We start from the raw sequence: 22799 nt of genomic DNA on the forward strand, positions 1-22799 counted from the left end.
AGTAGATGGAGCTAGAGCAAACAAATTATACTTTTATCCCTATCTTCTCTCCCTGCTGAGTTCTACAAGGGCAACACTAAGACCAAAGAAGCGGGAAACTCAGGCCCTCCCTTGGCATGTGCGGGGCCCGGGGCAAAAGCATAGTTGGGGGGCCCCCACATTTGCTCCGGGTCACCGTCTTGGGCTTGGCTGAGTTGCCGTAGGTGCGCAGGCACCAGTCCTGGAACTGCCGGCCCAGCTTGCTGTCCCCGGGGCAGCTACAGCTCTCTGACCGCAGCAGGAGCAGCAGTGGCGGCGGCTTCAGCATGGCGGGCTGGCAGGCGAGTGAGCGAGCCCGTCCTGGGCGGAGAGAAAGAGAGCAAGTGAGCGCTGCACCCTGCCTGGCGTGGTGAAGGCAAGCAGGCAGGGAGGAGCCGGCTGATGAGCAGATCGCCAAGTGCGGGGGGCCCCCAAAGCGTGGGGCCCGGGGCAACTGCCCTGCTTCCCGGTGCCTAGGGGCAGCTCTGGGGAAACTGACAGCCAGTGCCACTCCCTTGGACTGGTTATAAGTAAGAAGGCAGGCAGGTGGGGGCTGACTGAGGGAAAACTGAGGTTAGTGGCGCATTATCCCATTCACCCTAATGGAGGAGCCTCCACTGGATATGAGGGAATCCTGAGGCGTGACAGCCATTTAGGTGATGTTGCCTGAAGTCTAAGCCTCCATGCGCTGAGAAAATTAGAGCTGTGGAAATTTGGGGAAATCAGTTTCTTGGGGGTGGGGCTCACTGTTAGCAGTGGCTTTTTTCTTTTCCCCCTCCTTCCCCCCCCCAATAATATTTTGCTGCTGCTGCACTGTGTTGACAGCTTGGCTCATCATTTTGCATCCTCCACAATGCTGCAGACCTGGCTTCATTCAAGGGCATTGTGGGGGAAATGGCAGCTGCTGGGTGGGAGGAGGGGGAAGGAACTGGTGGACAATATTGAGAAAATTCTGCAAAGCGGTCTTCTTTTTTGGTGGTGAAGGAAGGAAAGAGAAAGAAAAAAAATGTCTTCTGAGAAATGTTGGCTTTGCTCTAGAGGAAATTCTGAGAAAATATTTGTGAAGTGCGCTGTGTTAGGCCAGCACATTACAGTGTTAAGGATTAAGCCTTCCAGCATGACATGACAGAGCCTTTTGAAAAGGCACAGAGGAGAATTTGAGGGAGTTGGTCCTGCTCCAAATTACATCAGCGCACAGCACCATACATCTCTTCAGTTTGGCTTTATTCTAGGGACAGCTTCCTACACTCCTTTGTGCAGTACAGTCCTTGCAATCGGAAGTTATACTCGGGACTTTGCTCTTCCTGCCTTCAAGCCTTTCTTCCTTGTCTATACTTCAGTAAATGGTTTCCCCTCCTCCCTCTTCTTTTTTCATAATAGCTTTAGGTGTGGCATTAGAAACTAGAGTAAGGTTATGTTGCAATGTAATTGCAAGAACAAAATGCATAAAGAGTTTACTGGATTCTCAATCAGTCCTTTTCTTCTCCCTTTCTTCAGGGAAAAATTCCCCTACCCCCCTTTTTTGTGGGTGGAGAGAAATGGAGCCTAGCCAATTTTATACAACCTGAGCATCTGACCTATTCCAGAATCACAGTGATCTATTGTCTTTAGCCTGTGCCTTCAATTATTTTGTGGTGCTGCCAAAGAACTTTCATAAAGCAACTGCTCGAGATAGTAAAACACCTGTATGAGGTCATATTCAAAAGATCATCAGTAATTATGGAAACTCCCTAACAATCTTGTGTGTTAATCTAAAATGATAAATCAAATAAACACCACACTGCATTTACCCCAGAAATAGTAATGATGATGATAATACTCAGCCCCTAAAATTGACAAGAAGCTTAACATTCTTTGTTAGCTGTTTTTTCCTCTTTGGCTTCCAACAGTAGTCTAGCATTTCCATGTTAGAGTAGATCCAGGAAATGGAAGGTGCAGATAGAGATGGAAGGATCTGTCAATTTCAGTTCTCCCCCTTTCTCATTTTTCCAACCTTAAATTCAGTTCTGCAGCAATTTGCTCATTTTTTTTTAAATCCTCATAAGAATTCTTCAGCAATTTAGTGTGAATGAATACTTTTTTGTATGCAGCTTTGACTAATGAACACATTTTGTCAAGCAATTTCTCCTAATATAATTCACTTTTGTATGTTATTTTCACTAATATATTCATTTTTATGCACACTTTCCAATAATATATGCATTTTTGTAACCATGGTTTAGTTGAAGAACTGCATTGTCAAATTTGGATTTGTGAGAATTTTGAAGGATGACTGTTTTTCAATTCTCATTTTATTTTGGAAAGCGCCAATTTGATAGATCCAGCTTTAAATGCAAACTGAATTGAATTTCTGCCCCATCCCTAAGTCCAAGTAATTAATTATGAAAATAGAGAATGTCTAGAACAGGGGTTCCCAAACTGTGGTCCATGACTTTCATTCAAGTGGTCTGTGGCATGCCTGCATTAAATATTAATACTGATTTGTAATTGTATTGTATTGCTTCTTTTATTTCTTATATTGTATTTTATTGTATTACAGTTTGAATTCTATGGGCGGGGAGTGCATGTCCATGGCGTGGTGTGATGCTTGTTCCCCCTCTCCCTCTCTCCCCCACCCCATGCAGGGTCCCTGGTGCCGCACACAGTGGCGTCACTAGGGTTGGTGTCACCCGGTGCGGTACCTCATGGTGTCACCCCCATGGACCTCCTCCCGTACCAGACCATACAAAATCCTTAGTAATGATTTTTGTACTAATGTTACTCGTAAATCGTAATTCCCAGATATCACTGAATGTAATGGCAATAGTAGTGACATAAACAACTAGCAAAATTAAAATTACACCTTTAAATTACAATATAATACGCACAGCCCAAATTCTTGCTCTTATCACTAATGGGAGTTAATTATCTTGCATATGTCCATAGTAAATTTTCAGATACTTTCAGACCCTAGCAATTTTCAAGTGGTCTATGTAGAAGAAAAGTTTGGGAACCCCTGGTATAAGACATCTGCTTATGTCCCTATGCTGCTCTCACCCCTCATTTAGGTGCCTGGGATGCTTGCGTGTGGACATACCTCCTTACAATTATGGAAAGTGATTCTTAATAATAAGTCTCCAGACACAAAGTTACATAGGTATTTAACAGTTGTTTAGCAGAAAATTCAGAAGTGCAGAGTCCCTTCATGATAGTTGCAGCCACAATACACCTTTTTTTGCTCCTGGATTAAGAATGAGATCTTTGTTAATGCATTCTCTCACAACAACAAACATCTCTAGGAGCCAATCAGCATGTAAGTGGAGAGCGTTAGCAACTGAGAAGAGTCTTCTCAGTGGCTGACTCACCTCCTTTCACTCTGATTAGCTCCAATCAGCAGGAAAGGCAAGGAAGCCTATTAGAAGACTCTTCTCAGTGACTAACACACTCCCTTTTCATGCTGACTGTAGGATGCTTGGAGACATAGGGACCCTGCTCCCAAAAAAGCAGAGGGACTAAGACCCCCTGGGCGACTACCCTCCTGGTGCTTATGGACAGGACTGTAATATATTTTGTGATGTGCAAGTTCGATATTATTTATTAAATGTGTTTAGGATTACACTGATGGCATTCCCAAATATGTACTTTCACACAGACTTTGGTTTTCCATAACACAATGTCCTGAACCAAGACCCAGACAAAAGGGCACTCAAAACAAAAAGGTAATTACAGTGGCTGAGTAGATCTTGTGCAGTGGTTATACTGACTGGGCAGCCACTGTCCTTCATATTTTACTAAATACTTTTTCCTATACAAAGATTAAATTTCTGTGTATGAAAAAGTAATATATGAAGTGGTCTCAATAATGAGAAAAGTAAACAAGTGAATGGTGATCCAAATGTTTTTCATTCTCATGTTATGAAGCTAGCTGCCAGATGATGTATCACCTTCCCTACGCATGCAGCGTAGACTGAAAAAACAGCACCCAAGCCACCATTCAATATGTGCACGTGTTCTTTCCAACATGAATCTACAAGTCTCAAAAAGTAATGTGTGACAAAGTCCTCAAACACCTTATAACATGCCTCAGACATGGTCTCTTCTTCTACCAGCATGCCTTCACACCATCACTTTGCCAAAACATAAGGATAGGTAAATTGCTTTTAGGGAGGTTCACAATTATGATTTCCTATTTATTTAATCTAAAAATATTTAAAATACATAAAAACAGCCAGGGGAAGATATTGGAGAAATATAAAATAAATACAAATAAAAAGGGGGGGGAGGTGAAGAGACCTTAAATGTGCTACTCACCATCTCTCAGCCTATCCTCCCCTCAGGATGAAAACAACGGAGAACCATGACCACCCCCAGGAAGAAGGGCACACTTAAAATGTAGAGGAAAAAATAATCTACAACCATAGTGTGAAATCAAATACTTATTGGGACACAGTATGTAGAAATATTTATATAAACATGACTCTCAAATATGTTTATGAATTACACAATCTGTAAAGATATTTATAGTGCAATCCGATGTTTGTTTACTCAGAAGCAAGTCCCAATGTGTTCAATGGGGCTTACTCAAACTGGGAAGTGTGCAGAGAACTACAGCCTCAAGTGATAAGGAACTTGTTCTTTTAAGTTGAGACCTTATCCCAGTCTGAGTCTGTGTTGGAATTGCTTTTTAATATGTTTTTAAGCCTTTTTAAAAAAAAAAATATGTAATTGTCTTAACTATTTTCATACATCTAATTGTTTTTATATGTGCAGTTGTTTTATGTATGTTTTGATTGTATTATGAAACTGTTTTGAGGTGCTTCAGAGATTAGATTAAATAGATAGATTACATAAATCTCAGCCAAAGGTGAGAAGGGAAACTACATGTATGCACAGAGCTCTATGTGCTACTGGGAACCTTGGTCACATCAAGCTTTGAAATTCAAGAAAACTTATATACACATACCAGTTTGTGCAGATGATCCTGTTCACAACTTTAGATGAATGCACATGGGTTAAACTGTAGGACTCATAGATCTGCAGAGATGTTTGGGCTGGGGCCAGCTGGCATGTTCCAATTCCTCCTCCAATTGCTGAGTACATATGGAGGATAAGGGGAGAACAGGGCTAGGGGTCCAAATCCCGAATATGGGCTCTATGTGCATGTATGCAGACAGGGCATTTTTCCATGTGCTTTCTCACCTTCTGACAAATCTACAGAGGCTGAGGGTGGTGCTCGCTGGCGTGATCTCCCTTTCCCTCCATGTATTCCAAGAAAGCATGCAGACAAAGCTGACAAACGGGAGTTCTACAAGTAATACTTACTAGAGTAGAAGGTTTTCTTAGCATCACTCATGAATGTTGGTAATGTGAGATAGAAAATGGAATGGTTAAGTGTCTATTTATTAAAATCAAGATGTTAATTTTAGCCAATTTAGGTCTCACATTCAGATTACAAACAACATAGGGAAACGTGCATTGCTCTTGGGGATAATAAATAGCATTCTGAAACAAATGCATCTAGTTTGTAAGTAGAGTATTTAAGATATTGTGGGGCATGGTCTTATCACAGAAAGTGAAACATGATGGACCTGCATTCATTTTACTATATATCTAGAGCACATTCATTTGAAAGACACCATCATGCAAAACAAATGAGAGCCACTGGCGTATAATGGTTTACATATTGGACTAGAACCCATGAAAGCCAGATTCAAATCCCTACTCAGACATGCAATTCACTGGGTGACCTTGGATCAGTCACTATTTCTCAGCCAAAACTCAGAGTTGCTGTGAGGATAAAGTGGAGTAAGGGCGGGGGAGAGAAACATACTTCACCCTGGGTCCCTGCGAGGGGGGGATGATATACAAACACACAAAATAAATAACAAATGGGGCCTGCAAGAAAATGTTGCACATGTGGAGCACTCCTGCTTAATGTGCCAGCCAGCCATATCCATTTCTAGGATACTTCCATTCCATTTCCCTCCCACAACCGTCACCATTCCCACAACCACTGAGCATGCTCATTCTTCATTGGACTGTTTTGATTTCTCACCCACCCCACTTTTTTCATTCTTCTATAAATCTTGGCGTTCTTGCCAATAGCTCTCTCTTGTGCGTGGATGGTGCCATTTTCGCTACACAAGAATTCCTCACACAGAAAATGAGTTCTCTATTTGAACGTAACAATGTTGCACTGAATTTTGTGGGTTGCATCGTGCCCACGTGTGTTGATTTTGCAAGCCGTCTCAGTTAGACATGCAAACTGGTGATGCCATAAGGCCATCATTTTGCATCAGGTTTAAGGCATCATGAACCAGAACGAGAAGAAAAGGCGAGCAGTCAGGCCCAGCATCTAAGCGCTAAAAAAACAACCCCAAACTCTTACCCATGTGGGAAAAACTATATTTCCATTAAAAAAATAAAAGAGGGTAAACTGTACGATCAGGCGTTAAATACATTTGAAAAACTTCTTAAGGGATGTAACAGTTCTACTGTCCAACAAGGAAGTAAAAGTCTCACTGCCCGTGTCCCGTTTTTCCGACTGTCACTTTTATTTGCAGCCATGCAGTGGGTTCTTTGATAGGAAAGAAATATAATGACAGAGTCGGGGGGAGGAATAAACACCTTTTCCCCCACCTCCACCTGCCCTCTAGACATCAAAGCAACCAGGGCTGAGGATAAGGAAGCACAGGTTCCTCTCGATGCCCCGGTACCTTCTCGACTCAATGCCCCCCCCGCTTGCTCACCAGTTTCCTGAGCCCACGACGCAGACTTTCAAGGGTGATGACGCCAGAGCCATTGGAATGCGGGCAATAGACGCAGCTGTCTGGAACTCCAAAAGAAAAGCAGCTCAACGTAACAGCGCCCCGAGACCCTCCAATGGCCGTGGCAAATGATCCTCTCTCGCTCAACAGGCTGCAACGCCGGTGGAGTTGAGGCCCCGTCGCGTGGGAGATCCACCCTGCGCCTTTCCCTCACGCCTTCCTCACGTGCCTCAGCCTGGTAACAGTCACTGCAACGACGCCCAGCGCCCTTCCCTCACAGCGCTCACGCTCACACCTCCCTCACGTGCTAGCGCGCTCTGCGCGCGCCGCACGAACAGAACAGAGCAGCTCTCCGCTGTCCACCTGCCCTGCTTCCTGGTGCCTAGGGGCGGGGCGGCGGCTCTGGGTGACACCCCCTCTCATGGTGTCACCTTGGTGCGGTCCACACTCCCCGCACCCAGGTAGTTACGCCCCTGGCTGCACAGCCCTTCAGAGGTGGCGGTATTGATGCAGCAAGTACCTCAGGACCAGCTGTTGCAGGCCCTCCCTCTTGCTTCCCCATCCACGCCCACGGTTCCTGATCCAGATCTAGAACATCTGCCTGGCACGTCCAAGGTACCCTTGGCAGCAGATCCTGAGCCCCCAGTGCTGCACTCGTCCCTGGAAGCTTCAGCCCCAGTGAGTTCCTCATCTTGGGATGTGCCAAGCACTTGATAGAGGAGATCCTGGAGCTGGTTCTGCTCCCCGATGAGCCCGGTCCTCCAGCAGTTCCCTTCCGCCCCTGCTGCCACAGCCAGGCAGCTCTCCCTCCCCCCCCACTAGGCCACCCTCCCCTCCCCTGCTTCCCCAGATGGGCAGTTCGTTCTCCCAGCATTGCCACACCTTTCCCATGCTGCTTCTGATCCCGCTGGGGCCCCAGGGAATGGTGATCATGGTGGAGGCCCCCCGATGACAGTGGTGGGGGCAACAGCAACGTCAAGGATGGCAACAACCATGGTGAGGGGAGGGATACCCAGCCCGGCCCCAAAAGCAGGGATGGGGACCCTACTGTCTGCCCCCTCCACATGAGACAAGGGATGTTGGAATGGGCCAGGACACTGTTGGGAAGGAGGAGGGGGCGATAAAGCAGTGGTGATGAGAACTGTGATGGGGCAAACAATGGAAGGGCTGTCTGTTGCTATGGGTGCTGCACACAGGCTCCACCTCCATATGGGGGTGTGTGTTTGCATTCCAGTGCTGGCGCTCCCTGGCTGCTTCCCACACCACTTACACCGGCTTCCTCTACATTGGCTTCCTTTGTGATCCACCAAAATCCTCAGTGACTTTCAAGTGGTCCATAGGATGTTTGCATTTGAGTAGGGCACATAGTTGTATCTCTGGGCCAAACTAATGTTAATTGTGTGAGCGCAATTAATGCATGTGTGTTTTTGTTATGTAAAAGCTACAGGGAAGCCTCTGAATCATGGGGTGGATTGGTGGTGGAGAGGGGAAGTTTAATTTCCATGAAAGGCAGAGAAAAAGGTAAACTTATCCTCCCCACCTGTTTACCTTTTATAACTAAAAACAGGAAAAGCCTGAGCAATTGACTGGAATATTTAACCTGACACAAAGTCTATTCTCTCTTGGTTTGCATTTCATTAAGCTGGGATTTTCCAAATGCACTCTCCATGCCCTGACAATATTGTAGCATAAGGTGGAATTTCCCTGAAGTACAAGGCATACTTGCAGGCCAAAATAATACTCCCAGGGCATAATCAGGGTCAGGAGTTTTATTAATTAATTAAAATACTTGTAACAAAAATTTGTAACTGATTTGTTCTAGACATTCTCTGTTTTCAAAATGCATTGCCTGGACCTTTCAAATCAGTACTTTTTTGGTTCTATACTTCTAACCCAACCCATGTAGTCAGAGGCACTCTGAATCTTGTCTTTGTGACAGTGGGAAGGCAGAGATCCATTGGTAGGGGAGTTTGTGGTGAGCCCATTGTCATGGATGGCTAATTTCTTGATGAAATTTGGATTGATAGTGGAAGCACCCATCTGCAGAAATGTGGGACCCATTAAGATTGTGCAGCCCTGGAAAATTAAGGTACCTAGAACTATTTGAATCCAGCTTCAAGCCTGGATTTGGCCCTGACATTGCTTTGATTGGCCTGATTACTTTTGTCAGGACAGAGAGGGAATACAATCCTGTTGATTCTCCTTGACTTCTCAGTGGCTTGTGATACCATAGACCATAGCATCCTCCTGGAACACCTTCAACAGTGGTTCTGCTTCTATCTTCAGGGATGGTTTCAGAGAGTAATAATGGGCGATTTTTCTTTGACCTCTGGGCAGATATTGCAGGTGTTAAACCAGTATCTAGAGGTGGTAACAGACTGGATGTGGGCCAATAAAATGATACTGAATCTTAGACAAGATGGAGATGCTGAGGATGGGTGGTTCTTGAGTCCAAGATTTGGAAGAGCATCTTGTTCTAGAAGGGCTTACTTGAAGGAGCAGGTGCATAGCCTGGGGTACTCCTAGAGTCATCTCTGTCACTTGAAGATAAGAAGAGTCTGCTGGATCAGGCCAATGACTCATTTAGTGCAGCCTCCTGTTCTCACAATGGTCAACCAGATGTACACAGAAAGCCCAGCAGCAGGACCTGAGCACAAGTGCACTCCCCCTGTGGACTGTGGAGGCAGAGCGTAGCCATTATAGCTAATAGCCAATGATAGCCTTATGTATTTGTCTAATCCTCTTTTAAAGCCATCCAAGTTGATGGCCATCACAGCCTCATGTGGGATTAAATTTCATAGCTGAACTATGCACTGCGTGAAGGACTTTCTTTTGTCTGTCTTGAATCTTCCAACATACAGCTTCGTTGGATGCCCACAAATTCTAGTCTTATGAGAGGGGGAAAAACATCTCACTATCCACTCTCCTCGTGCCATGCTTAATTTGATAAACATGTTACCTCTTACTTGCCTTTTCTCTAAACTAAAAAATCTCAAAGGCTGCAACCTTTCCTCATAGGGGAGTTGGTCTGTCCCTTGATCATATTGGTTGCCCTTTTTTGAACCTTTTCCAACTCTACAATATCATATTTGAGGCGACCAGAAATGTATACAGTATTCCAAATGTGGTTGTACCATAGATTTGTATAACAGTATTATATCAGCTGTTTTATTTTCAGTACTTTAACTAATTATCCCTAGCATGGAATTTTCCTTCTTCACAGCTGCCGCACACTGGATCAACATCTTCATTGAGCTATCCATTATGACCCCAAGGTCTTGTTCCTGGTAATTCACCACCAGCTCAGACCCCATTAGCGTATATGTAAAATTAATATTTTTTGTCCTGATGTGCATTCTTTACACTTGCGCACATTAAATTGCATTTGCCATTTTACCATCCATTCACTGAGTTCAGAGAGGTCCTTTTGGAGCTCTTCATAATCTCTCTTTGCTTGAACAACCCTGAACAATTTAGTATCATCTGCAAATTTGGCCATCTCATTGCTCACCCCTAACTCCAGATCTTTTATGAACAAGTTAAAAAGCACAGATCCCAAAACTGATCCTTTGGGGACTCCACTTTCTACATTCCTCCATTGGGAGAACTGTCCATTTATTCCTATTCTCTTGCTTCATGTGGTTAACCAGTTCCTGGTCCACACGAGGCCCTCTCCTCTTATTCCATGTCTGCTAAGCCCACTCAGGAGTCTTTGGTAAGATACCTTGTCGAAATCTTTTTGAAAGTCCAAGTACACTATGTCAATTGGATCACCTCTATCTATATGCTTGTTGACACTCTCAAGGAACTCAAATAGGTTGGTATGACAAGATTTACGCTTGCAGAAGGCTTTGCTTCAGCGAGACTTATTCTTCTATCTGCTTGGTTATTTTATCTTTCACAATACTTTCTGTCAGTCGGTTCCATGACCAGCTGTTCTAGGGCACAGATATTTAGGGTATCTAGAAATTTTGCTTCTTTGTTGTGACTGGGACCCTTATGCAGCTAGCCTATGTAAGGATAGTTGAAGTCACCCATTACTACATTTCCTAGTTAGGATACATCCTCAATTTCATTTTTCATCTCGAGATCTCTCTGAGCATTTTGATTGGGGGACAACAGAATGTCCCCAGTACTAAATTACTCTTGGGGCTTGGTATCACCACCCACAACCATTATGTGGAGGAGTCTTCCTCTTTTGGGATTTCTAGCTTGGATTCAATGTCCTCTTTCACATATAGAACCTTCAATGCACTCTATCACATATAGAGCAACACCACCTCCAATACGTCCTTCCTTGGCCTTCTGACATAGTTTCTATCCAGGGATAACTGTGTCCCACTGGTTTTCTCTGTTTCAACAGGTTTCCGTTACGCTCACTATATCAATGCTGTCCTCTGAGACCAAGCACTCTAGTTCTCCCATCTTGGCTTGGAGGCTTCTAGCATAAACATATAAACACTTTTATACAGTGTCTTTCAAGTGTCTTTGGCACTTTTGTTTTGGCATGTGGCCTACCCTGTTTAAGTTTCCATCATTTTTTTTTGGTCTTTATCCCAGGGGGGGAGATTTGTCCCGAACCAGATCCTCCTCAGCTTCCCCTCCCCCCCATAAGTTTAAAAGCTTTTTTTGCCACCATTTTGATTTTAAGCACCAGCAGTCTGGTTCCATCCGAGTTCAAGTGGAGCCCGTCCTTTTTATACAGGCCCAACTTGTTCTAAAATGTTCCCCAGTACCTAACAAATCCAAACCCCTCCTCCCGAAACCATTGTCTCATACACGCATTGAGACTACTGTCTAGCTGCATCTGTCTAGATTGCCCTGCACGTGGAACCAGTAGCATTTCAGAGAATGCTACCTTGGAGGTCTTGGCTTTCAGTACCCTACATGTCCTGTCCGAAGTTGAGAGACTCAGACTTAACAGTGGCTTTTTCTCTTTTTATCAAAGTAATAGATAGCTGCAGTACAGAGCGCCTCATGTAACTAGCTACTCTTTGTAGGAACTCAGCATCTTTCTAGCACTAGCTAAGAATGACTTTGCAACTGCCAGACGTTGACTCAGCAACTGTCTCCCCCTCCCACAACCACTTAAGTAGGCTGGGAACGTGCACGCAGACGAAAACTCCACTTTAGCTGGGTCTGATGAATCTCCCACTTCAAGCGTCTTCAAGCAGGGAGCAAAGGTGGAGCTTCGGTCAGTGTTTCGGCTTCCCCTTCTGATGGGGGGGGGCGCTAGGTGTCAGTTCAGTCAGGGAAGGCGATGGTGCAACTGCCAGGGAAGCGTCTGATTGGTCAGGTTGCATCCCCACAGAGGAGTCTGGAGTTGCAGGGACTGAGCTGTCAATGGTGGGTGTCGGGGCGGTCTCTAAGTCTAATCCATTGCTTGGCCCCTCCCCAAGCAGTCCATCTCAGTCCAGATCCTCATCCTCTGTCTTGCCTTCATCCACCCACCCCCTCCCCACAGGGCTCACAACATCGGGCCCCCATGCCTAATTCCCCCACACCCCAGGGGCCTGGGCTTGTCTGGATAAGCTTCATGGAACTCTCTCATCAAATCCAGCTCATGGACGTCTGTTGCCGCTTCCTAGGATCTTTCCTTCTGATTGTAGTCTCACTAGTGAATTAGATACTGCAGCTTCCTTCGCACCGACGAGCGAGCGTAGAGGATCTGCACTACCTTGTACTCCTCTTGTCCGTTAACCATGAAAGGTGGAGGCTGGATTTTGGTTACACAATTGGGATCCAGTGGCTTCTCTGGAGTGAACAACGAGCGGTGAAGCACTAGGTGGATTTTTATGGAGGTGGGCAAATGTAAACAAAAGGCAATTGTGTTGACCTGTGTCTCTACTTCGAAGGGTCCCACCCTCTGAGCTTGTGGCAGGGTACCCAAGTCGGCAAGTAGAGTGTTGAAAGCTGTCAGCTCTACACTGCCTCAGCAGTGTCAGGGGGGGCTGGAAATTCCTGGGTCTTTGGCAGGGAAGGAAAGTCCTTAGCCAGCAGTCAGGTTGTAAATCTGCCAGGCCTATCCGAAGCGTACTTGCCGAGTCAGAAGTCCAGAAGCGAGGTCAGTGGAGGTCCGGGATCAATTGCCAAGGAGGTCAGTCAAAGAGATGCTGCAGGGAAACTAGGTCTACACAAAGCCACGCCTGACATTGCAGTCAGCAACAAGCTGCAGCCAAGGTGTGCCTTATAAAGAGCAGGATGGACAGCAGGTGTGAGCCCTCAGCGTTTGGGCCTTAAGGAGACAGGCCTGCCTCTCTTCTGCCTGACCTTCTGCTGTCTACGTTCTGCCGGTGAGGGGGGAGTATCCTGTTCACTGTCTGTGTCTGGCTGCAGGGCCTCTGCTGTCCCTGGGGTGCTGTGCAGCTGAGGGGCAGAAGGAACTGGATTCTCAGGAGGCTCCTCCGTGTCTCCTGCTGCTCCTGGGTCTGCTGCTGTTACTCCCGAGTTGTCCTCATCTGAGGAGTCCTCTGACGGGGCCATGACAAAAGCCACACTTTTATCACCCACCTGTATCTTGGAGCCAGGCTGACGGTGCTGACTGAGCTGTCAAGGGTGGGTGTCGGGGTGCTCTCTAAGTCCAATTCATTGCGTGGCCCCTCTCCAAGCAGTTCATCCCAGTCCAGGTCCTCATCCTCTGTCTTGCCTTCATCCACCCACCCCCTCCCGGCAATCTAATTTTGTTTCTAAGACCATACAACTGCATTTCCCTATGTCATTGTTGCCAATGTGCACCACAACCAAAGACTCCTCCCCATCACAGTCTACCAAGCTATCTAGATGATGGGTGACATCTTCAACCTTTGCACCAGGCAGGCAAATGATCCTGTGGTCTGTACGCCCACCACACACTCCACTTTCTATATTTGGATTAAAGTCAATAGGCCGTATCTGGATAGAGAAACGTTTGAACAGATGTAGAATGCATAAAATATGCATAAGTAGAATGCAGTAATATAGCTTAATTTGCTTTCATGGGAAATCTGGATCCTTCACATAAAAAAACTACATTTTAAGATGGCAGCCTAGCTGTCAGCTTAATATAATCAACATTCTATATTTAATACAAGCATAACTCTATTCTTTGTTAGAGATGGAAAATGCCATAATTTAGGCTGTGGTATATTATAGGCCAGGATGGAGAACCTGTGACATTGCAGATCTTGTTGGACTCCAGTTCCCATCAGCCCCAGTCACCATGGCCAATGGTAAGGGATGACATAGACATTGGGATGTTTCACCAGCCACTCACTTCTCAGTTTGTGAACTGAAGTTAGGACAGATTTGGATGGAACATAGGAAGCTGCCTTATACCAATGGTCCATCAAGCTCAGTATTGTCCACACTGACTGGCAGCAGCTCTCCAGGATTTCAGGCACAATTCTCTCCCAGCCCTACTTGGAGATGCCAGGAATTGAACCTGGGACCTTCTGCATGCAAAGTAGGTGCTCTGCCTTTGAATTATGTCCCTTACTCAAATGGTTGGTGGTATTCACCCAGTGATAGGCTGATTGCCTGAAATTACCCCTGACCATAAGATCACTGTCCACAAATGGAAGAGGAATTTCATGAGTGGATAGTTATTAAAATGGCTGTGTGAATTGGCATTTAGAGTGAATTATCAAGAATGTACCAGACCAATAACATTTATCTTGGTAATCAGAGATGCTCATGTGTTTTACATCCAGAGGGGTACACACCTTATAGGGTGCTTCTCCTGAGATCCTTGCCTTTTGAGGGGAGAGTGTGGGTCTGCTGCTGCTGAAACAGCTGAGGCTGCAGGGTTGCAAAGCTGTGGCAAAACCAGGACAATCTAAAACACCACATCCACACCATACATTTAAAGCACATGGCTTCCCCCAGAGAATCCTGGGAACTCTAGTTTGTTAGGAATGGTAGCTTTGTGGGGGTAAACTATAATTTTGAGGATACTTTGGTGGAAGACATGTGCTTTAAATGTGTGGTGTAGATATAATCTAAAGGTGCCATGCACATACAGGGGCTTTTAGCAAACAGAACAATTTGGCGGTTCCAGTCTGATCAAATCAGCTTCAGCCAGCCTGTATGCATAAAGTATTTATATACCACTTATCAGGCAAACCACACAGAGTGGTTTACATAAGCAAACTAAAAAAAAAAGCATTCATGCAAATGGTGAGAGCCAGTGTGGTGTAGCGGTTAAGGTGTTGGACTACAACCTGGGAGACCAGGATTTGGATCCCCACATAGCCATGAAGCTCAGTGGGTGACCTTGGGCCAGTCACTGCCTCTCAGCCTCATGAAAACCCTATTCATAGGGTCGCCATGTCGGAATCAACTTGAAGGCAGTACATCTACATTTTCATGCAAATGATATAAGAAAAGAGTAAAGACAAGCCATGGAAAGAGATAACAAAACCCCACAGCCTTTTAACACCCACTTGAGATTGCAGGGAATTTATCACAGGGTGTGTGCTTCCCCCATGCAGGAGTGGGAAGCAGTATGTTGGATTTTCCTGTTCCTGCTACAGTCCAGCACTCCTCGGGTGTTTTGTCAGCAAACAGTGATGTCACAAAACAGATCTATTTCCTCTTCTGTCTGGCTGCATGTTCTATCCCTGATCTAGATGTTAATTAAACCAGTGCTCAAACAGTGTTGTAAACTCAGCTAGGCAGAGGGGGCGAGAGGAAAATCCCCATAATTGCAAAGCAGCACACCCTTGGGTGAATTTCCTGAACTCTGAAACAGGTGTTATAAGTAGGCTGACTGAAGCTAGCTCACTCAGATCAGAAGAGTCAGATTCTTCTGATGCGCATAAGCAGCAGCACATTCATGATGATTGGCTTCAACCTGAGGAATGTGGCCTTAGCTATTCTGATGGGTCTGCTGCTGCTCTTGGGCACTAATGAAGGTGAGTAGTATTTCTGGACTCCTTGTGATGCTGATATGTGTGCCCTGCAAACTGAGATGAGAGACGGTAGATCCCCAAGGGCTTTGAAAAAACAGCACAGTAGTAGTCTGGAACAGTGATCTTCACCTCATTGATGAAATACTGCTCTCATCATCCCTGACCATTGGCTAAGCTGGCCAAGGACAATGGAAGTTGTAGTTGAGCACTCTTTGTAATGTTTGCCAGTTGGCAGCAAACTGGTCCAAAATGTGTACACTAGGCATGGCAAGGATATACATTACAATGCAATGTTACGCTTAAATATGTATTTTCTTCTTCTTTTCACTCCAGCCCAAAGCAATCAAGATTGCTGTCTTTCCTATACCAAGAAGCCTCTGCCTCGACGGGCTATTATAGGATTCACAGAACAACTTTCCAGTGAAGTCTGTGACATCAATGCTGTCGTGTGAGTGAACAAAATGAAAGAAAAAAATGGTATCAATGAAGGACAATAAAAAGGGATGACCAATAATCCAGGAATCTATTTAGCTTAAAAAAAAAAAGGTCTCCAAAATCCTTCAAATAATTTTTCCCAACAGTTACACTGGCCATGAAACAACATTATTTTGATGCCTTAGTTCTTAAAACGCTATGTAACTTGCAATACCTGAAATCTAAGATGGTACATGAATTGGCATTTCTCATAACTAAAGTCAAAACGTAGTTGAGCTATTTTCAGTATTTTTTTATATACTGGCATATTTGTTATCCATAGCGTACACAAATATAGAGTAACATTGTACATAATGTTGGTTGTTGTTGCAGATCAGAAGCGTTCAGCTTCTCCAGGTGATCACAACTGAAAACAGTTGAGCAACAAATTGTACAATACAACAAAAGCTAGCAGGGAAATTCACATTCTCTCCTTTTAAAGATATCATATTTTCCATGCAGTCAAACTGCATTACAAATGCAACTCTTTCCAAAGCTATTTGGGATTTCGATCTGATGTCTTCTGGAACATGGAAGCATAATTGGAACCTACTGAACAGTGTTTGTGCTGTCACTAACAATGAAACACACTACAGTAGGGCCCCACTCATACGGCGGGTTACGTTCCGGACCCCTGCTGAAAAACGGAGCTTGTTGAATAGAATGGTGCACGACGCCCGAAAACTGCTGTAAAAGCTGAACAAGTGCCGTATGAGTGGGGGTTTAGTCTAATCATGTCTAATTGAGACTGCCGCATTAGCAAAGCACCATAAAGCAAAGCACTGTAAAATGGGACCCTACTGTACTCTTTTTCTCTCCCATCCCCATTTTGTGCATTTGTTGGTTTCAGGATATCTTTCTACCTATCTTTGCACCAAAAACACCCACAAATTTCCCTGAAATCTTCAATCCGTTCTGTGGTGACTAGATGCCATGTAGTAGGCACTGTATCCAGCAAGACAGTGCTACATATTGGGGGTGGGGGGGTGGATGGGAAATCCTAATAACACTTTGATTTTATTTATGCTATCTTGGAAGAGCAACCTTCCTACTTTATTCTACTGTGACTGGGTTTTTTTAAATCTGATTATACTTCATGCTTTTTCCAGTTTTCACATGAGGAATGGCTTGAGAGCTTGTGCAAACCCTGAAGACCACTGGGTGCAGAAACACCTCCGCTGGTTGAGGTAGGTAGGAGGGAGAAATTGGTTGCCATGGCAAAGCTATAATGCCTGATTATTAACTATGGGAGGTTGGGTGCCTGCCTATAGGAGGTATCTGTAAAACAGCAGCTGTGCTGGAGGAGGGTTGCTGAGCCGCAATTTGGAAATTAAAATGTTCATTCTTCACTTCTGTAGTAGCAATAAGTAGTACTTTAAGGCTGGAATCCTGTGCACACTTGGAAGTTCCAATGAACCCAGTGACACTAACTTCTGTTAGACATGTATAGGATTGCACTGTTATAGGTGAAGGACAGCGTTGGGAAACCTGTGGTCCTCCAGATGATGTTGGACTCCAGCTGCAACAGCCCCAGCCAGTATGGTCAATGGTCAGGGAAGACGGGGTTGTGGTCCAGTAACATCCGGAGAGTATAGGTTACTTACCCTTGGTATGTAAGACAGGAGCTGTATGTAAGAGAGGGAAATTCAAGCTTATCTGTGTCCCATTATTTTTACAGTGGAAAACTCAAGAAGCTGTCACAGTTACGTCATTTTTGAAATGAAGCTAGAAGCAAAGTCTGGTCAAAGAACCTAAACTAGGTTGAAATTGTTGTGCTGTACACTGTTGTGTGCTTGTTGACCACTAAACCCCGGATTCTCTGGAAGCTTAAAAACTGATTCATATTGCATCAAGTACTTGTTTGAATGAAGCATCCCATCTAAGTTGCTTTGTTCACTTGTATCGGTTCACATTTTGCGATTAATCGATAAATATTAAGTTGTATTATATACAATATGTGCCTCTCTGGATGAAGTGTGCTTCCCATCAGTCATATGATGTAAACAGTAATAAGCACTGCCATTTGCAATAGGCTGCTGATATTATGTGTGTTAGTCATTTGTAATATTTTATTGCATGTTATCTCTTGACTAGGACCTTTAACTTTCTTTTGGGGGGGATTATGTGCTTTTGGGTGATTGTTCGCCAAACATTACTATTGTCCATACATTTATTGAGATATGTATCTATGTTACAATCTTTTAAGTATATTTGAGAAAAACTGGAATATGAACAAATAAACTTGCATTGTACAATAATATTATTTATGCTGTAGTATAGACTTTAAATATTTAGTTCTAAGGGAAGACAAGAGCACAATGACAAGGGGACCCTTAAAATGGACATTCGATAGTGCCTGAACTGGGGCCATGGGGAGCCTACTTAATCTTTTGTACCAGTCTTCTTGGTTGATTTTTAGAAGGCTATAGGGGAGAGGCATATTTTTTGGCTAAAATGGGAGGGGGAGTCAAGGGCTTGGGCTTGTGAATGTTATTAATGTCCTCTTAATTTTCCCCTCTGCATAATTTAAGCACTGGTCCCCTAGGCCCTGTCAGAATCTTAAAAGGGGGTTGTTGTATTCCCTATTTTACCTTTGGGTATTGGATGAGTGTACCAGGGACATATGCCAGAAAATAGGGTCTTTTCCTGGTAAAAAGGGATAATTGGTACACACGAGATTCTTACTCACTACTTTCTGTTCTTGCTAGACATTTCTTGTCAGGCTTATGTTTTGTCTTTCAATTCAAAATAATTCCTTCCATCCTTTCATTGCCTGAGGTTCTTTGTCAGTAAACACGCATGCACCAAAGAACAAGAGTGCTACCCTAGTTAGCCACCTAGGATTGCATAGCAGTGAGGCCTGCTTTTGGTTATGTGTATCAAGAGTAAAAAATAAATCTAAATGTTGACCATTGCTGCTTGTTACTACAACCCACAATCTAGAATTTTATCTACAGAACCAAGATCTTGGAAAATGTCTGCCTCAGATATGAAGAGAAAGCACGGTGGATTAATCAAACCACTTAATGCACAGTGGGGAACCTGTAGCTCTCTCCAGATGTGTTTGGACTACAGCTCCCATCATCCCTGACCATTGGCCATGTTGGTTGACAGTAAGGGCAGTTCGGCAATGGAACCAACTGCCTAGGGAGGTGGTGGGATCCCCTTCGCTGGATGTCTTCAAGCAGAGGCTGGACAGCTATCTGTGGGAGATGCTCTAGCTGTGGATTTCCTGCTGTGAGCAGGGGGTTGGACTCGATGGCCTACAAGGCCCCTTCCAACTCTATGATTCTATGATTCTATGGTTGGAGCTGATGGGACCTGGGGTTCCACAACACCTGAAGGCCTGAGGTTTCCCACTTCTGCCATAAAGGCTGGATACTGGCAATACCACAGAACTTTTTTCAATTTGTGTAAGTTCTGATTGGTTTTTCTCCCCTTGTGATGTGCTTTATGTGCCTTATTGTGAGCCACCTTGTGTCCCTATGCAGTAGTATATTGGTACATAAATGATATACGTAAATAAAAACTCTGTTATAATAATAATAATAATAATAATAATAATAATAATAAAATTTTATATATGAGTCGCCTATCTGGCCGAATTAACGGCCACTCTAGTCGACATACATTAATACAGTAAAATACAATATAAAATAGATAAAACCATCAACATTAACAACTAACCCATCCCTAAAATCCCATAGGCCTGCCTGAACAGCCAGGTCTCTAAGGCCCGGCGGAAACCAATTAGGGAGGGGGCATGGCGAAGATGAAAAGGGAGGGAATTCCAGAGGGTGGGGGCCACAATTGAAAATGCCCTCTCTCTGGTCCGCACCAGCCTTGCTGTTTTAATTGGTGGAACCGAGAGAAGGTCTTGTGTGGCTGATCTCATCAGGAGGCATAATTGGTGATGCTGGAGGCGCTCCTTCAGATAAACTGGGCCGAGACCGTATAGGGCTTTAAAGGTCAAGACCAATACCTTGAATTGGGCCCGGTAGACAATTGGTAGCCAGTGTAGATCTACTAACACCGGAGTGATGTGATCATGTTAGCATTTTCCCAGACAATGCTTGCTGACATCAATCAGTGTGATCATATTCAACATGCAACAAACCTGTGGCATTGTGCAGACCGTACTGGCTACATTTCAGCACCTTTGAAATATGAAACCAAACTGTAGATTTACAATAGCAAAGGCAGAGTTTAAATCTACCAGGAAACGCCCCCTCCCCTTCATGTTCTAGAAAAAAAAATCTAGATGACAAGTACAGTAAAAATATGAAAGGTCTCCCCCTTTTTTGCAATATTACACTTTTTAGTCTGCCTTGCCTTTTGTGATTCAGTTTTCAATAACACAGAATAACCCACTTGACAACAATTATGGCATTGTGGAGCTTTAGAAGAGGAAGTATTGCAACCACCATCCTCAATAACTATAATTACTTTAGAGTAATGGACCCCCCCCCCCAAGTCTTTCACCAGAGCACAAGGAGAAATATGTATTTGGCACATAGTTAATGGGGAAGAAAGACACTGAAAGGTTTTATTACTCCCTTCAAATAGTGTGAATTTTAAGCCATTGAATATAAATGTTTGTCTCTATATATTCCTATCTCTCCATATCCATAAAGTAGCTTAAATTTGAAAACTACAGATAAAAACATAATATTGTTATGTGATTTGGAGGTTAAGATGGGTGATTTCTATGAATCCCCTTGCTAGCCTCTGATCTGGGATCTGCAAATGAAGAAACCAGCTCCACCAGTCGAATCAGTTTTCTTTGCATAGGCTAATGGTTTAGCTAAGCTAGCCTGTGAGTTAATGGACTTACTTGAATGGTCAGTTGGCATATCTAAAGGGAGCTTTTGGAATTCTTTCAGGTGAGGGGCCCTCCTCCCCCTATCCTGGAGCCAAGGAAAGGCTTGTGTATTTAGTCAAATGTGGAGAAGCTGGGAACTGGGGAGACACACAGAAGGGCCTGCTCCCTGCATGATGGCTTCAGGATGCCTCCTATAAGCCTGATGGAAAAGCAAGATCTATTGGACTGTTAATGCTGAGAACCCCTCCATCTTATGCTCAGGCTATAAATGTGTGTAAATAAACCACATCTCCTAAAGACACCATAGTCTCTGCTGACCTTCATTCAAAGGAAACCAAACCCTGGGTTAGCACAGGAACCGCTGGAAGTCTCGCAGCACTCAGAGATTGGGGTGGCGCGCAAAAATATTTATTTATTTACTTATTTATTGCATTTGTATACCGCCCCGTAGCCAAACCTCTCTGGGCGGTTTACAACAATTAAAAACATTAAAAACAAATATACAAATTTAAAAACACATTTTTAAAAAACAATTTAAAAACACATGCTAAAATGCCTGGGAGAAGAGGAAAGTCTTGACCTGGCGCTGAAAAGATAACAGTGTTGGTGCCAGGTGCACCTCATCAAGGAGATCATTCCATAATTTGGGGGCCACCACTGAGAAGGTCCTCTCCCTTGTTGCCAGACTCCCAGCTTCCCTCGGAGGAGGCACCTGGAGGAGGGCCTTGGATATTGAGTGTAGTGCACAGGTGGGTTTGTGTCAGGAGAGGTGTTCCATCAGGTATTGTGGTCCCAAGCCGTGTAAGGCTTTATAGGTTAAAACCAGCACCTTGAATCGAGCTCGGAAACATACAGGCAACCAATGCAAGTGCGCCAGAATCGGTTTTATATGTTCAAACTATCTGGTCCCTGTTACCAATCTGGCCACTGCATTTTGCACAAGCTGCAGTTTCCGAACCGTCTTCAAAGGCAGCCCCACATAGAGCACATTGCAGTAATCTAACTTGGAGGTTACCAGAGCATGGACCACTGAAGCCAGGTTATCCCTGTCCAGATAGGGGCGTAGCTGGGCCACCAACCGAAGTTGGTAGAAGGCACTCCATGCCACCGAGGCTACCTGAGCCTCAAGTGACAGAGATGGTTCTAGGAGAACCCCCAAGCTACGAACCTGCTCCTTCAAGGGGAGTGCAACCCCATCCAGGACAGGTTGGACATCCACCATCCGGTCAGAAGAACCACCCACTAGCAGGATCTCAGTCTTGTCTGGATTGAGCCTCAGTTTATTAGCCCTCATCCAGTCTATTGTCGCAGCCAGGCACTGGTTCAGCACATTGACAGCCTCACCTGAAGAAGATGAAAAGGAGAAATAGAGCTGCGTGTCATCAGCATACTGATGGCAACGCACTCTAAAGCTCCGGATGACCGCACCCAACGGTTTCATGTAGATGTTGAATAGCATGGAGGACAGAAATGACCCCTGTGGAACCCCATATTGGAGAGTCCAGGGTGTCGAGCAATGTTCCCCAAGCACCACCTTCTGGACTTGACCTGCCAAGTAGGAGCGGAACCACCGCCATGCAGTCCCTCCCACTCCCAACTCAGCCAGTCTTCCCAGAAGGATACCATGGTCGATGGTATCAAAAGCCGCTTAGAGATAAGGAGAATCAACAGAGTCACACTCCCCCCGTCTCTGTCCCAACAAAGGTCATCATACAGGGTGACCAAGGCTGTTTCCGTGCCAAAACCAGGCCTGAAACCCGACTGAAATAGATCAATATAATCAGTCTCATCCAAGAGTGTCTGGAGCTGGCCTGCCACCACTCGTTCAAGGACCTTGCCCAGGAATTGAAC

The 22799-nt window shown here is 44.6% G+C and overlaps 2 protein-coding genes across 4 annotated transcripts in view; one reads left to right on the plus strand and one right to left on the minus strand.

Annotated features, from left to right (window-relative positions):
- Positions 1-7202, minus strand: part of SLC19A3 (solute carrier family 19 member 3) — a 62673-nt gene extending 55471 nt beyond the window's left edge. For both annotated transcript variants that reach the window (XM_061636858.1, XM_061636854.1), the window contains exon 1: positions 6747-7202. The gene's annotated coding sequence lies outside the window, so the exon portion shown is untranslated. The remainder of the gene's footprint in view (positions 1-6746) is intronic.
- Positions 6825-18384, plus strand: CCL20 (C-C motif chemokine ligand 20). 2 transcript variants are annotated; one of them, XM_061636860.1, is made up of 4 exons: positions 6825-7225; positions 15986-16100; positions 17236-17313; positions 17805-18384. In XM_061636860.1, the coding sequence occupies exons 1-4, from the start codon at positions 7186-7188 to the stop codon at positions 17842-17844; spliced, it is 273 nt and encodes a 90-aa protein (XP_061492844.1). In that variant the 5' UTR covers positions 6825-7185; the 3' UTR covers positions 17845-18384. The 2 variants fall into 2 exon arrangements, with proteins under 2 accessions (XP_061492844.1, XP_061492843.1); XM_061636859.1 differs by lacking the exon at positions 6825-7225 and adding an exon at positions 15555-15655.
- Positions 18385-22799: the final 4415 nt, after the last annotated feature.

Source organism: Rhineura floridana, chromosome 7 (assembly GCF_030035675.1).
Source record: "Rhineura floridana isolate rRhiFlo1 chromosome 7, rRhiFlo1.hap2, whole genome shotgun sequence".
NCBI lineage: Eukaryota > Metazoa > Chordata > Lepidosauria > Squamata > Rhineuridae > Rhineura > Rhineura floridana.

Coding starts and splice junctions, on each gene's coding strand:
- CCL20 (XM_061636859.1), top strand. CDS start 15,577: ATGATGATTGGCTTCAACCTGAGGAATGTGGCCTTAGCTATTCTGATG. Junction 15,656..15,985: donor GCTCTTGGGCACTAATGAAG/GTGAGTAGTATT, acceptor TTTTCACTCCAG/CCCAAAGCAATCAAGATTGC. Junction 16,101..17,235: donor TGTGACATCAATGCTGTCGT/GTGAGTGAACAA, acceptor TGCTTTTTCCAG/TTTTCACATGAGGAATGGCT.